The sequence below is a fragment of the Fundulus heteroclitus genome, chromosome 15, assembly GCF_011125445.2.
Source record: "Fundulus heteroclitus isolate FHET01 chromosome 15, MU-UCD_Fhet_4.1, whole genome shotgun sequence".
Taxonomy (NCBI): Eukaryota; Metazoa; Chordata; class Actinopteri; order Cyprinodontiformes; family Fundulidae; genus Fundulus; species Fundulus heteroclitus.
This window is the reverse complement of record NC_046375.1, coordinates 26,035,568-26,052,701: the sequence shown is the minus strand read 5'-3', so window position 1 is coordinate 26,052,701 and position 17,134 is coordinate 26,035,568. Positions and strand designations below refer to the sequence as shown.

The 17,134-nt window shown below is 40.4% G+C and overlaps 1 protein-coding gene across 1 annotated transcript; it reads right to left on the bottom strand.

Annotated features, from left to right (window-relative positions):
• Positions 1–5,671: 5,671 nt before the first annotated feature.
• On the bottom strand, positions 5,672–7,038 carry LOC110367525 (trace amine-associated receptor 1-like). The gene has a single exon (XM_021313613.2). The coding sequence runs from the start codon at positions 6,930–6,932 to the stop codon at positions 5,988–5,990; it is 945 nt and encodes a 314-aa protein (XP_021169288.2). The 5' UTR covers positions 6,933–7,038; the 3' UTR covers positions 5,672–5,987.
• Between the last annotated feature and the right edge of the window lie 10,096 nt (positions 7,039–17,134).

Sequence of the window (17,134 nt, the reverse complement as noted above, 5' to 3'; positions counted from 1 at the left end):
TTGGTAAAGGCAGGCGCAGGACAAATATTCATTTCCCCAGTTTTTGTTGTACCCACACCTTCTCTTTTTAATTGCTGGTGGTGATGCCTTAGACTCTGTCTCTTTCTCCATTTACTACTTGGAAAGTCCGCCTCTAAAAGTTTCTTCCCAGTGTGTCTGGTATGCACGTGCGTTTGAAAAAGTTGGCAACCTAGTCAGCAGTTCAACTGAGAGGTGGGTGTGGCAACAGTAGCGTAAGCCTACTGAACTGTCAAGTAATGTTCGTTTGGCTGCCTGGGGCTCCAGGATAGAGCGACCAACTTTTTTTTTTAGAAAGCATTGATTATGCGTGACGCGGTCTTATTTGCGGGACACATGAATTGGGCTTCAAACGCTGTTTTCGCGCACGCGCTACGCAGGACGGGTGGTCACCCTATCTGGACTTGCTGTCATAGCAACATGTGCGCAAGCAGGCTTATTTCATGTAAACAGGAGTAGATCGCAGCTATATAAGCGGAAGAGATAGAGAAATCTGTACAGCCAGTGCACTTGGACCAACCTAGTGGCAGAGCTGCACGGGACAGAATTGTGGAGCACCATTTTTGAATGGCCGACCAAATAGGGAAGTCTGTCCAGCCAGTGCACTTGGACCACCTAGTGGCAGAGGACAGAACAGAATTGTGGAACACGATTTTTTAATCTTTAATAAAAGATGAAACAAATAATGCTTAGTTCCTGTTGTTTTATTTAAACAGTTTTTTTATAAAGAAAAGCCAGCAAGTCATCTTTTGCCTGCAATAAGAGATAGTTATTTAAAGTCAGCAATACTACTGTGAAATGGTGTATTAGAACTTACTCTGAAGGTCCTTTTGAAGCAACTTGATCTCTAGTGCAATTTTTCTCTTTTTCAAGTTGTGGAGTTCAATTTCTCCTCTTAATTTGTGTTTTTTCAGGTCAAAATACTACAACAGAAAGGGTGAAACATGCCTCATGCAACAAAAGTAAAATGAACCTGTTTTTTTCAGGCTTTTTCTTGGTGGCTGTTATAAACAGACAAACACACAATTCAACAGTGGCCTTTAAAAATATGAAAAAGTGGCTTTTTAAAATACAGTTTAATAATTAAAGGCTACCATTTTGTAGAGTATACTTGTACTTCACTTTTACTTGTCCCCACGTTCTAGTGGGTCCTGTGGAGGCTCTGACATAAAAGAACAAAGTAAATATGAAATTATTAAAATGCAAATATACATACTGTAGAAAGTGATAGAAACATCTACCATGGGCAGTACTTATGCATGTAATTTGTCTGCTACTTTTTGCCAGCCCTCTCTCCTGGTTTTACCAGACTTTGAGGTGTTATCTGTCGTTTTAATTAATGACACAAATTCGGCATAACCTTCTATTAAAAGCTCTTGTTCTCCTTGGGAGAAAAACTGTGGGCGTTCTTTGGCCATGCTGAACAGCCAATAGCAGCGTTGCTGATTATTGTTTCTATTATCGATACATTTCCCCTTTTAAACAAACGCATGAACGCGCAGTTATCTCAGATAACTCAATCCAGCCATACTAATCATAAACAACAGGTGTGTTCGAACCCAATTAGCCGGATCATCTAAACATTTACGTTTAGATATAGATTTAACATTTAGATATAGATGTAACGTTTAGATTTAACATTTAGATATAGATTTAACATTTAGATTTAACATTTAACTATTTATTTTACTTTATAAACATATTGTTGACAATTGCATATAAGATCTTGTTTATCATGAATTTCTGTCTTAAATGTGAGAAAAGTGAGCTAAATGTTAGAAAAGTGAGCTAAATAATCAAAATATACCAGCTATAGAATTTTATCTGAAATTTTACATTTGGCACCCCTAGCAGTGTTTAAAAAAAAACTTAAAAGTGATTCGCTCTTCTGGTGTAAATGTGTAATTTAGCAGTGTCATCTTTGGCATTTCTGCGATAGACTGCCAACCTGTCCAGGGTGTACCCCACCTCTCGCCCATTGACAGCTGGAGATAGGCACCGGCACCCCTCACGACCCCAACAGAGATAGACGTGTTTGAAAATGAATGGATGGATGGATGAATCTTTCACTTTTCATTTGTGGATGGTCTACTGAGTCTGGTGGAGCCATCTGTCCCAAAACTCCTGCATGGACTGTTGTAAATAAACCCACAGCTATAGCTGAAAGTCCCCCTAAGCAACAGTTAAACCTTGTAGTGTGTAAATGGAGAGTACAAAGGCAACGCAAACCTGTTTTCACCGTGTAAACAGAGCCAGAGACGGTACTACAGTGATGCAAGTGTATCCAGAGCATAGTTGTTAACTATAAATAATAACTGCCGAATAGATCAAATTTCAAGTAGAGGACTTGCTGTATATGCATGACTTACCTTGTCACTCCTCTGAGCAAAAATGCATTCCTCCGACAAATGATGACTTCCTAAAAAGAAATAACCTCCCTCCGTCTCTCCTCTTCTCCATGACACTCAAATATACTCATGGCTGATCCAAGGTCAGTGGTGTGGGTGAGAACCCGATAGGGGGCATGGTCAATTTGCATATTTTCGAAACATTTAGATTTAACATTTAACATTTAGATTTAACATTTAGATTTAACATTTAAATATAGATTTAACATTTAGATTTAACATTTAGATATAGATTTAACATTTAGATTTAACATTTAACATTTAGATATAGATTTAACATTTAGATTTAACATTTAGATATAGCTTTAGCATTTAGATATGGATTTAACATTTAGATTTAACATTTAGATATAGATTTAACATTTAGATTTAACATTTAACATTTAGATATAGATTTAACATTTAGATATAGATTTAGCATTTAGATATGGATTTAACATTTAGATATAGATTTAACATTTAGATATAGATTTAGCATTTAGCTATGGATTTAACATTAAGATATAGATTTAACATTTAGATACGGATTTAACGTTTAGATATATATTTACCATTTACATTTAACATTTAGATATAGATTTAACATTTAGCATTTAGATATAGATTTAACTTTTAGATATGGATTTAACATGTAGATATAGATTTATCATTTAGATTTAACATTTAACATTTAGATATAGATTTAGCATTTAGATTTAAATTTAACCTTTAGATATAGATTTAACATTTAGATTTAACATTTAACATTTAGATATAGATTTAATATTTAGATTTAACATTTAACTATTTATTTTACTTTATAAACATATCGTTGACAATTGCATATAAGATCTTGTTTATCATGAATTTTTGTCTTAAATGTGAGAAAAGTGAGCTAAATGTGAGAAAAGTGAGCTAAATAATCAAAATATATCAGCTTTAGAATTTTATCTGAAATTTTACATTTGGCACCCCATACTAGGGCCATATCACATTTCTTTACTTTTATACAGCCACCTTTAGTTTAATCTAATATATATATATATATATATGTCCGTCCGTCCGTCTTCTTCCGCTTATCCGGGGTCGGGTCGCGGGGGTAGCAGCTTCAGTAGGGAGGCCCAGACGTCCCTCTCCCCAGCCACTTGGGCCAGCTCCTCAGGAGGAATCCCAAGGCGTTCCCAGGCCAGCCGGGAGACATAGTCCCTCCAGCGAGTCCTGGGTCTTCCCCTGGGCCTCCTCCCGGTGGGACGTGCCCGGAACACCTCACCAGGGAGGCGTCCAGGAGGCATCCTGACCAGATGCCCGAGCCACCTCAACTGGCTCCTCTCGACGTGGAGGAGCAGCGGCTCTACTCTGAGTCCTCCCCGGATGACTGAGCTCCTCACCCTATCTCTAAGGGAGAGCCCAGACACACTACGGAGAAAACTCATTTCAGCCGCTTGTATCCGGGATCTCGTTCTTTCGGTCACGACCCAAAGCTCGTGACCATAGATGAGGGTAGGAACATAGATCGACATATAGCTCTTGGGATATATATATATATATATATATATATGAACTAAATGACGCTGGCACAAAGATACACCTACGAGAAAATTGGCATCAACTATTTTCTTTAGTTGACACTGGGTGACGTTAACCTGACTCATGCCAGACGTGAGCTAGGTGGAGCAACATGCGTCTGGCTTGAGTCAGGTTAGGGTGACGTAGAGCCAAACGCTGGAAAAAGGATGAATTAATATATCAGTTATGTTCATTCATAACTGATATGTATCCATAACTATATATGGATATATCCATAACTCATGTCATCCCATCATTAATTGCATATGTTGGATATAGCCAGTGAATGCTTTAGTTGGTTAAGGTTAAACATGACAATAGCTTATACCTAGACCTTACCTGATTAATCAAAAAATGTATGTCTAATCTTGATTAACTACAGTGTCCTTTATTACTGTCGGGTCACACCTAGACACATCCATCCATGCACACACACACACACACACACACACACACACACACACACACACACACACACACACACACACACACACACACACACACACACACACACAGGCACCCTTTTTATGTTTATTGAGTGAAATCTGAGTACAGCTTTAATTCTCTGTGAAATTGATGTGATCAGTAATTCTCTGCCACTAGCTTTTTTCAGCAGCAACAGCATTATTTCTTTTTGTTAATAATGTCTTGATATTCTCAATATGCTGTGTATGACAGTAGGGTAGAACTCCACTGAATATCTGCTTTCTACTAAGGGCAGCTCGGCTATTCTTTCTGAAATGGTATACTGAGTAAACAAGCAAATCCAAAAAAAGGTAATAAATAAGGCACATTTAAACATGTTGATGCTACGTGACTATTTTCTTTTGCTAAATTTCATCATCATGTCACACATTTCTTAATCCAGTCTTATTGGTTAATTGCTCTCCATTAATTACTAGGAACACATTTGTGTAGTTTTGTTGTTAATTTCTTGTATCAATCAATCCCAGCCCTTAGAAGACAGCGTCACACCTAGCAATGAGGTCAACCACACCTCCTCATTAAGATAACCCAGAGGGAGATCTTTTTAAAGCTATGAATTCTTTGAGAGGACTCTGAGAATCTTTGCGAATACGGGTAGTGGTAAAGACATAAAAATCAAGTCAAAATGTTTCCTGTGCCCTCTGTTTCCTTTATTTTCTCTGTAACTTTAACACATATCCTTAGTTTCCCTTTCTGCTCCTGCCTGATGTTTTTACTTTGCCATTTGCCCTTTGCTTTGCTATCAGACTGTTTCTGCATGACGGAAGTCCCTGCCTTTTGCCTGGATTTGTATCATTCACCTACTCAAGATTATTACAGTAGGTCAAACTAAGCAATATTCATTTCAAATGCAGTGTAGTATCTTAATCTTTAAATAAATCCCCTTCATCTTTTCAATAAAACTTTTGATTTCACTTTGTTTTTCTCTTTATTCATTAAAATGAAAGACTGGTTTTGATATATATGTCATTCAAAAAAGTACCACAGCTTGATTTAAAACTAGAGTCACACTTGCAATGCTTGTCCCAGGTGGCTTTTGAAAAAGAGATTCTTATTGTGCAAATTATAAATTATTTGACACCCAATTAATTCAGAGGGATATTTTTTTGATTTCTGGCACCTGCTAATTCAGAGAGAGTTCAAAACAAGTGTAGGCAAAGACATTAGTGGCATTTACAGATACTGTTCAGCCAAAGTGAGGGAAAATGAACAATTAATGAGTAATAATTTTAAATGATTTTTTTTCAAAATGCACATACGAGGATCTCTGTTTTTGTCATAACTAGGAAGAAAAACACAAATTGTCTAGTTGTTGTTTTATTCAGCACATCTTCAAAACTCTTAAAGCAACAGCCGAAAAAGAGACCAACAGTCCTTGTGAAGTAAAAGTAAGAACATATGAAGCACAGTTATAATTTCTTATAACGTTATGGGTATTATGCTACAGGTTCTAAATGCATCACATGTCAAACAATAGACATAACAGAGGGGAAATGATGGTTATACTCTGTCAGCATATAGATTCGTAAATTACAACAGATTAGTATTAGAAAAATCTGCTTGAAATATTTTCCCAAAAATTATCATTTTAAAAGCTCGTCTGAACCACCTGTAGAAGAAAGCATAAACCAGGGGATTTAACATAGAATTGGACCATCCAATCCATTTAAATGCTTCAATCATTACATCTGGTATTGTGAATTTTCTCATTCTGTAAAAACTGATAGACAGAAAGAAAGGAGTCCAACATATAAGGAAGACCCCCATTACTATAGCCAGTGTTATGTTGGCCTTTTTCTCCATCTGACTGACAGGTGCAGCAGACTTTATAGTATTCTGGATGCGGCGTGCCTGTTTCTTTGCAACCACCAGAATCTTTAGATAGATAGTTAAAATTATAATTGCTGGAATGTAAAATGCAAAAATAGATGCAGTTGTGGATTCCTTTGTAGCTAGAAATATCCTGCACCTCAAACTAGGATTCTCATTACCTATCCCGCGAACTGTGGTGGCAGTCGCAAGTAGAAAAGGGAGAGCCCAGCTCACCAGGATCATGGTCAGAGCAACACGGATGTTTATTTTATTTCTATATGTTAGTGGATGACAAACTGCATAATATCTGTCAACAGAGATGAAGCACAAATTTAAAATGGATGATGTACATAGTAATATATCAAACAGACCTCGCATTTTACAGAGTAAGTAACTTGAATACCAGCAGGAGCTTATCAACAATATTGTGCTGAAAGGCAAAACTAAAGCTCCAACAAGCAGGTCACTCACAGCCAGAGAGAGGACGAGGTAGTTTGTTGGAGTGTGGAGCTGTTTGAAGTAAATCACAGAGATGATTACAAGAAGATTGCCAAATATTATCAGAAGTGACAAAGTAACGACAACAACACTTAATGCATAAGAGGTCACAGTGTGTTGCTGCAGCTCTGCAGATTCATTGCAGAGACGCTTGTCTTCAATCATATCATCAGTTCAGTTGAAAAACTTACATCATTAAAGAAAGGCAGAGGATTTTAATACACTGGGTTTTTTATTCTATGTTAAGCAGTGAACGTGGAGTGATGGATGTCCTCCGTCTCTGTATGACTACACAGCTTTCCTGCATTAGATTTATTATTCCATGTCTATCAGTTCATTGGCTGTTCATGGATGTGACTGGGGCTTCTTTGGTATCCAAGGAGAGATACTCCCTGGTGTCATTTTGAGGAGCAATATTCTTTTTTTGTGATTATACTGTTGTACAATTGTATTATTGTTATAATTGTAAGTTGTTTTTCTGTATACTTCCACACAAGTTGTAAATCAGCTCTGAGTTGAGTATCAAATATAGCCTAATTTATAGAATGAAGTGAACTTAGCCCTCGTCATGGTTTGCATCTCATAAAACAGAAGCACAAAGTGCAGTAAAACATTTTTTGAACGTGTTCCTTTGACATTTAAATACATAACACAAGCACAAAAACAGTTTTCATCTTTTTTACATGTTAGTGTGAAGAACTTGAAGCCTAGACAAATCAGGGGATGGAAATTACTCATATACAACGCCAGAACTCAGGGTTTGTCATAACGCTTTGTAATTAAATTCTTGTTTAGGCAACAACTACTGATGACTTAGAAAGGTTTAAACAGTTTATTGATACATTGAAATAATGAGTTTATGTGCTCTGAGTTTAGGAACGGATTCCAAGATGTCTCTGAGGAGAGGAGGTAAGTGGTTATGATGTGCAGTGAAATAAGATAATTTTGCGTTGATGGTCATGAGAAAACTGGAGTCTTACTGTTGGCAGAGTTGAATGTAATTGAAGAGAAGAGGTGGATACATCCACTGGGGCTGAGGTTAGCAGATTGTGTGGTCTAAGCAGCTAGCAGATGACGCTTGTTTCTCTGTTCCAGGAGGAAAACTTGATGAAGCTGGAGCAGAAAAGTTTTCTTGGAGTGGGAATCCCAGAGTGGGAATCCCAAAGTGATTCCGCAACTGAGCTACAGTGGACTAAACTAGGCAGTGGACTAAAGACCAGAAAGAGGACTGACGTTTGGAGAGCAGGTCTTTTCTGGAAGAAGTTCACAAAATGTCAAGTTAAGGACCATGAGAACTAGAATATAACAAAGTATTAAAGCCTAATTACCACTGTGTGTGAGAGAGATGTGTCTGGCATCTGCCAAATGAGATCCATTCATCCTTCAGAGATGGCGATGCAGAACCCTCCTACTACCGGAGGCACACAGCTTTTAATGTTTTTAAATTTTTAACCACTCCAAACTCTAATCCAGAGTGGGAGAGGAGAGCTACTTGAACTGGGGTCAAATCCACAAAGCTTATGAATTGTACCAATCGCTGAAATCTGGCTTTATTCCGCCTGAACTGCAACAGACAACAGAACCACCATTGTCAAGCATTGTCTAAGCTGCTGAGGCATATACGCAGGTGGAAGGGAAGAAGATGTGGCTGCCACAGGGGCCCTCACACCGGACTAAAGGCTAATCCACATAGGCCAGCTCTGTCCAGTCTCCTATTGGCCATTGTCAGCTTTATCCCCAACAAACTGCATGACATCAGGCTGAGGATCGCCTCATGTAAGACGGACATCTGTGTGGCAATCTTTACGGAGACATGCTTTAACAACAATGTGCCTAACACTGCAGTTGAGCTAGCAGGTCGCTCTTTGTTTAGAGCAGACCAGACTGGAGTGGCAGAGAGAAGCAGAGGTGGAGGTCTAGCAATATCCATCCACAACTCTTGGTGCATAGCTGCAAAAGCAATCAGAATCTTCTGCTCCCCTGCTGTGGAACATCTGTCTGGCAAGTGCAGGCCATTTAAACTGGTTAGAGTTCAGCTCTGTGATTACTATTGCAACATACATTCAGCCTAAAGCAGAATTAGCCCTGGAGGAACTATATTGTTTTATTAGCAGCCAAATGAACAGTAATCCAGGGGCAGCTGTGAGAATTTCCAACCAGAGACAATAGTATACTAGACCAAGTCTACTACAGCATCCCAGGAGGATACAAGGCTGCAGCAAACCACTGATCAGCAGAACCAGACCTGTTGTTAGACTGTTCAGGTTTCCAACTGATACTCTTGTAAAGTGGTTTGTACTCTGCATATTGTTTACCTAATTGAAATCCCCCCACATATGTTTGATTTTTTGTAAATATTTATAATCTTTTATACAAAAAATGTAAGCCTTGATTTTAGTAATTTAAAAGGCATCTGAATTATCAAATAAAAACAAATAAAGATATTTATTATTTATTTCAAATGAACAGACAGTAAGCAAATTTACCTGTAATCCCTTGGTTTTCTTGACACTATTTCCTTTTTATATACTTAATTTGTGTTTTAATAATGAATGAGTCACATCACCTTGAATCTACAGTCGTGTATAAAGATAACAAAATCAAAATCAATAAATTTGTCTTGAAATAAAAGTTTATGAACCCTTCAAATTAGGCTTAAAATTCTTTCCTGAGTGCACCCTTGTGGCACAGCAGGTAGCACGACCCATATATGGAGGCCTTAGTCCTCGACGCAGCCTACCCGGGTTCGAATACGACCAAGTCCTTTGCCGCATATCTCTCCCCCTCTTCCACCCCCCTTCCTGTCAGCCTACTTTCAGAAAAAGCAAGCCACTAGAACTGCAAACCCCCCCCCCCCCCCAAAAAAAAGACAAATTCTCTTTCCTGAGTGTAAAATTGTTACTTTGCCATTTGTACTCTACAGTGACGGACTGGACGGTCTGGCATTTGGGCAGATGCCAGAAGGGCCGTGGGCCCTCGTGGGCCGTTTGGGCCGGCCAATCACGAGGCGGCATGATCGTCGGGTGTGCGCGGCCCCTTTCACCCTGTTCATTGTCGGCCTACATTATCTCTCGGCCCACTAATAAGCCAAATGCCTCTTGGTTCAGTTTTTATGCATATTAAAGTTAAAGTTCAACACCAATGGGGCTACAAACTTGCGTGTTATTTCCGTGCAGTGTCCGAAATTAACTTCCTAAGCCTATACATCCCAACATTTTCCCTCAGCTGCAACACTTAAAGCACGCAGGGTTCACGCTGCGTCTTTACGCATGATCCAGCTGCTGGATTTTACCCTGGTGCGCTGTGCGCGAGGAATAAACAGTGGGGATGCATAAATAAAGACTCTAAAGGGCTCCTTTAGGGAGGAGATAAGAAATAATTGGTCTGAGCTGCAGCCCCGATGTTACAAGTTCCTTAAAATGAACCTGTGCGCACCTAAATTACATGTAACGTGATTTTGCGCACCTGAATTCAAGCGCAAGGCACCACGCCCACCGAAGCACCACTGGTTCTGTGTCGTTAAAAACCAAAGAGCATGAAATACAGTTACTGACTCTCCTATTGACATTAATTGGGACATTTTGGTACGAGTGGAAGGACATTAAACGCAGTGATTCACGTTTAGAAGGCTGGCCGCTGATAAAAGCACCTGGAGGGGGGGGGGGGGGTGCCGCAATAGGGCTCGGGATCCGCGTTGCATTGTGGGACGTGCCGGCCATATTGATGGCAACGCAACGTTAAAATACCTCTGACATAACGTTGTTGAACGAAGAGACGTAGAAGTAGAGTTGAGAAAGAATAGATAGAAAAAATATGTTAAAATCCCGAAAAGGATCTGAAATTTACCGGGACACATTAAATAGAGAAGCCAGGGACCGGTATGTTGACAAAATCAGCATTATTATGGAGCGCCGACGACCACTTGTTGCCACTGTTTTGCATATCGGACGTCTTCGGCTACCTAGTTTGTTGTGTGAGCTCCTATACTTCAGAACAGTTCAAAAGCTACAAGTCCTTGGAGTTTCATGTGCAGTTTACGAATGGATGGGTTCAGGAGCTGCAGATCATAAAGCCAGCAAACAGTAGGAACACAGTAATTCACACAAAGGTAAGCTGTGCTCAGACGGGCTCTGGCACCTGCTAACCGTTAGTGCTAACAACCACTCACGCATGTAATGTACTTTTAACTAGCTGCTATGTGTTTCAAAGGTGTAGTTAGTAACGTTAACTGCCAACCTTTCCTAAACCCCCCGGGTTTCTCACGTATTTGAGCCTTTTCTCGCTGCCGTTTTAGTATTTATGTGCATGTATGTGGTGTCGCGGTTGAAGGAAAGAAACAATGTAGGCTATTAAATAAAACCGTGCATCTTTAACTTACCAGAATGAAAATGCAGGGAACACACTCTCATTGACATCGGGATACTGTGGAAAGTTATGATCGGTAGTCTTAAAGCCGCGATCCAAGCGAGCCGACAACTCCATTGCGCTTGCTGTCTCTCCCGTGGTTGCGCCTCCAGGCAGGAAAGCGGTGGAAAGTTAACCCATTTTCTATGTTTTTCCCATGGCGATCATGTGTTGCGCTGTTACAGCCCACAATACAGCAACGGTTTACCATGGTTGAAATGAAGTTACGGTAAAATTAATAAAATTAAAACACGGCTGAGAGAGGGAGTACAGTATGCGGTAGTCATAGGCAGTAGTCTGAGTAGCGGGGGCGGAGCCGCGGAGGCATTCAATATGGCGGCCACACAAAGTAATACGTCATGACGACCAAGCCCTATAAGAGCGGCGAAGCGAAAACCGCAAAACCGCAGCGCACGTAGTTAAAAAAAATGCTGAATAAATAAGAACGAAACTTATAAACCGACTAATTGGCGTTTTAAACTGCATCTGGTTAGCAGATCTGTTTTCTGATCCAGCGTGCAGCCATGACTGGTTCTGAATGTGAAAGGAGCTGAACCAGCTCCGTAGAAGGCGGGTCTAGACTTAGTTCTGGCTAGACAGCTGTGAACGGATCATCCGCAGCCCAGATGGGTTTTGTTATTTTTATGTTATTTTTATTTTATTTGGTACAAACATTTACTCGCCATGTGGCAGCTAGCCCTCTGAAATTCACTCGCCAAACGGGAAATTTACTCGCATTTGGGCGACTGTTAATTTCGGACCCTGTTTCCGTGCATGTGAAGTTATATCTGTGTGTTGCGCGTACGTGCGCGTGCCCATGTGGGCCGCTGGTTGGTGAAAATGCCAGGGCCGTTTTTCAATCCCAGTCCGTCACTGCTCCACACCTTTTCAACTTTTAACCAGTATCATAATTAGGTGAAAAGTCCATACTGATAAATCCCTCCGCCCCAAAAAAACCTTAGTGTGATAGACTGCCAAACTATCAACATCTGTCTACTACTACCAAGCTGCTCCTTAAGTCTGTTCAACCTCTCAAAGCGGCTGTGGCTCATGCTGTTTTTCCTGAATTTGTTTTCAAAATATGCTTAAATCTAATTATGTTCACTTTAGTAACTGCAAACTCCATTTAAACATAGACTTGTGCAAAACCTACCAAAATGTCAAGTTGTTTAAAAATGTGATTATAAATACAATGATTATTTAAATAGTGTTTTGCTGGAAAGTTAAGTTCCTCCACCAGTACTGGGGGCCGGTTTAAGGTTGGAGCTTGACCCCCAAATTCCACAACCGCTGTGACTGCTCCGTTCCGTTCATGTACGTGCATGTCCACCTGATGGAGCAACAATGTTATTTTAATAAATGAGAACAGTTCCATATTCTCCGTGACTTCTCCAAACATCACCGTCAGCGGATACGCTCGCTGTCGTTGACCATCAAAATATGGAACAAGTCCAATATTCTGCTCTGTTCCAGTCCATCGGGCTCCAGCCAGGTCAACCTCCACAATTGCAATCGTATCAAACAGGAAAAAGAATGCTAACAACATCCGGTTCAACATCAAATTGGGTAATGAGAGAAAATTTACAGTTTTATTTAAATATTGGATACAAACTACTGGTTTTTCACCAAACAAGGAAGCAGATTTGTCATTTAATATATATAGGCTTTGTATATAAATACAAAAACATACACATTTTTGGTGGCCAATGTACTCACCCATACTTAATGGAAGTAAAAATATGCCGAGTTGATGTATAATCAAACAACAAAGAACTTTTCACACACTGTTAAAAGGATGAATGAGAACTTTGTTTTTTCCCGGCTCCTTTATATCCTCTTTTTCTCACGTGAACTCGTACCTCTCTCGCATGCTCTCCTCGAGCTCCAAGGAACTCAGACCAGAGCAAGATGGAGTAACTGTGGATGTAGTAGGCGTTGCTTTTCACGGACTCATGGAGATGGTCTGTAAAAGAGCGGACACATACAGGAGCGGAAGATGTGGAATCTGGGGCTAAGAATAACACTCCCTGATCAACAGTAATGTGTAGCACAATAACTAGGGATGAACTGCACAGCTCAGGTTTTTTAGAAAACATTCTAAATGTGACAAAGTGGTTCAGTTTTGTTCACCATTTGTCCATTTTTGACTTCTTTTCCAACAGTGAGCTCTTGGAAGCTCAGGAGGAAAAGAGGAGTGTTCAGAATCTTGTTGCAAATAAAAGTCATCAGAAGCTGGAACCGTTGACTGAGGCTGTTTCTTCATTCTACAAACAGGCAGGAACAGTTCCGTCACGTCTGAGTTGGCATTACAGTAGCATAGAATCCAAGCAGTGGTTCCAGGAGGATCTTAGTCAGCCCTTCACACACAGAATCTGGGTCCCAATCACAACGTTTTGCTGGGGAGAAGGTCCAGTGACAGTCCAGTCCTGATGGACCTTTGGATTGAGCAAGATGTGAACAATGAAACTCATGGTTGAGGGATTTGTCAATTGTCCAGGATCTCTCCTCTGGGACATAACCCTCTCGATTCACCAGATATTGAGTGCCATAACCACTGCATCTGGATTGCATGATGCGGCAAACAGTATACACAGGGTCTCCATCAAGAAGCCGGGTGGGTGGAGGGGTGCCAGAGGCAGGCTCAAAGCGAGACTGGACAAATTACTTTACCCGGGAGATGTGGAATGTATTCTCATGGTGTGAGGAAGCTGAAGGCGAACTGCCGCTGGGTTAATCACCTTAGCAAAACTGCAGACCTCCATTGAGAGGTCCCTACTACTGCATGCTCCATTCTCAGGCCTGGAAATGGAAGAAATACATTTCAAATTAAAATTGTGATTGCAGTTTCGGTTTAATTGTTTTCCTCACAAATTAATTAGTAAACAGTATGACATAAAATGTATCAATTCCCAGTATATATTGGTTTTATTTGTATAGTAAACGTGTTTTGTCAGTGCACACATTTTCTCTTAAGCTGTTACTCATTTTCATAAGCCAACATCTAATAACATGTCATAGGTCAATACATTTTATTATGTACTATAAAGAGTACTGCACTGCCTTTTCATTATCATTTAACTTTGACTTTATTGCACTGCGCTCTCTATATATTTAGGGTTCCAAGCCCGCAGTGGCATAGCCACAACAGCATAGCCACTACGGCATAGCCGTTCGCCTGCTCTGTGAGCAGAGAACCCCATTGTTTTTCCATTATTTATTATTAGGGTTCCAAGCCCGAAGCGCAGGCGAACGGCTATGCCGTTAGTCTGCACTGTGTGCAGAGAACCCTATTGTTTTTTGTGTTTCTTCATTATTCTCGCAATATTCTTCTCCGCTAAAACGCGTTGTGCAGCTCATGCGGACCTGTAACAAACCTATTGAATCAAGTACAGAATGTGCACCGCTACTCAAACCCTGAAATTCAGGCCCCACAACAACTAGGGGGCGCTATAACAAAGGACAATGCATTTTGGCCTATAACCACCAAACTACTGGTCCCACACTCATAAACACATTACGTTGTTTATTGGATGATTCTGCAAAATAAAGGGAATTGGCACACCTTTCGTTTCCCAGCTAGTTTTCGCGCTACATGGCTGCAAAGGTTAAACTTTTCTTGTTAATGTCACGTTAGACATTTTTGCAGCAGTCTATCGTTTTAACAGTCACCAAAGTGGTTAACTAGCACCTCCTTGTATGCTTATATTCACGGGAGAAAAAATGATGGACGGCCATCGTCTCTTTGGTCTGGGAACTCACCGGACCGTTTATTCTGCGCATGCTCACAATAACATTACAGTACACGCAGATACGCACACTGTGAAATGACATCACTGCGTACGCTATATCACATGGCTTTGCTACTTATATTATCAAGAATACTCAAGACTCCCACTCAAAGACATGTTTATAGCTCTCTATAGTGGTAAACAAAAAACATAACCTCAAAATAAACATTTTGGCATACTGACTGTGTTCTAAAAAAAACTTCAAAAGTATTTATATCCGCCAAGTCATATTATTCTCCGAACAAATATCCCTTGAACTTCTCAAACTTAGCCTTTGTCACAGGCTTGGTCAGAACATCAGCTACCATGTGTGCAGTAGGACAGTATCCTATAGATAACTTTCCTTGTTTGTGTGCAGACCGTACGAAGTGATACTTCAACCAAGGCTGCCAGCATGCGCTGGCAGCCTTGGTTGACCTCCGCTACTTCCGCAGTTTTAGCACTGTTTTATCTTACTTTTACGCTCCATGTATAATACTAATTAGGTGAGTTTTCATCGCGGTTCTTTTCCCGCTTACGTGTCTCGCTTCACGAGAGCTGGAGTTTGTGAATCAACGTTACCGGTGAGCCAAGAGCGGCGACACCAGAGGGAGCGACAGTGCGGCTAGCTTGCTGCGGCTAGCTTACTAACATCACGGCTGCTAACCGGGACGAGGCTAACGTCCGGCAGCTAACCGACCTAACAGAGAAAATAACCAGTGGAAAACGACGCGTTGGATTGACAACAGGCAGAGGTAAAACTCTGCCTTGTCCGTAAGTACCGCTACTCACCACAGTTAGCTGAACAGCGAGAGATCGGCTGTGCTTGAACAACGCGTCTGGCCCAGGGTGTCTGTGTTCACAGAGAGACAGCGCAGTGGCCTCCAACTGCTGAGCAGGAGCCTTAAGGAAGCGGCAGGCAAAAAGAAGCAAAATAATGCCTCCAAAAGGATCCAAGACCGACGGGAGACAAGATGAGGACTATGTATCACTCACGCAAGTCAAAGAGTTGCTGAGCCAGCAAAAGCAAATGTATATGGAGTTACTCCAACAACAACAGGACAATTTTAAGGGTTTTGTTAAAATCATTGTGGACACTACTAACACCAGAATGGACGCAATGACACGAGAACTACAGGACATTAAAACCAGTCTGCAATTTACACAGAAAGACATTGACGACATTAAAGTAGAAAGTGCTAAGCACAAGGACCGAAATGACACGGTGCAGTCAGACATATTTAAAGTATGTGAGGGTATGATGACTATCACGGATAAAATGGAGTACCTTGAGGGGCAATCAAGGAGAAATAATTTGGTTTTTGATGGAATTCCTGAATCACCAAATGAGACTTGGGCTGAGACTGAGGAGAAAGTGAAAACTATTTTAAATGAAAAGCTAAACTTTCAACATAAGGTTGACATTGAGAGAGCTCACCGCACCGGTAAACATAGAGGAGACAGACCCAGGCCCATTGTTGTCAAATTTTTACGATACAAGGACAGATCAACTATTCTGCAGAGCACCAAGGCACTTAAGGGATCTAAGATTTTTATTAACGAAGACTTCACGGATGCAGTAAGGAAAAGGAGGGCGGAACTAATGCCGGACTTAAAAGCAGCACGTCAAAGAGGGGACATTGCTTACCTACGTTATGATAAGTTGATCACCCATCCACGTACTAGTACCCCTAAATTATCCAACAATGTATGACAGACAGCCAGACATAGCTGACGTTCACTTCTGAATGAGAAACATGCAACATATCACGGCCTATGAGGATATAGAGCTACCCGTATTCCAACACAGAAACTATCATCAGCAAGATATTGAAATTGACATTGATCCTGATAACAACTTCTATAATGTCAGCAATGATAGTTGTCACTATTACAGTGATGATCAGTTCAATAACAGCATTAAAATGGAACAAAAGCTGTCAATAATTCACTTTAATAGCAGAAGCCTCTATGCAAATTTTGACAGCATCAAACAATACCTCCAACAACTTTCACAGACATTCAATGTTATTGCCTTATCAGAAACTTGGCTCAATAGTGATAAGGGCATAGACTTTGAAATCAATGGTTATGAAATGGTTTGTAAGAACAGAGAAAACAAAAATGGAGGAGGAGTAGCTTTATATGTTGATAAGAAGATTAATTATAAGTTGATTGAAACAATGTCAACTGTGA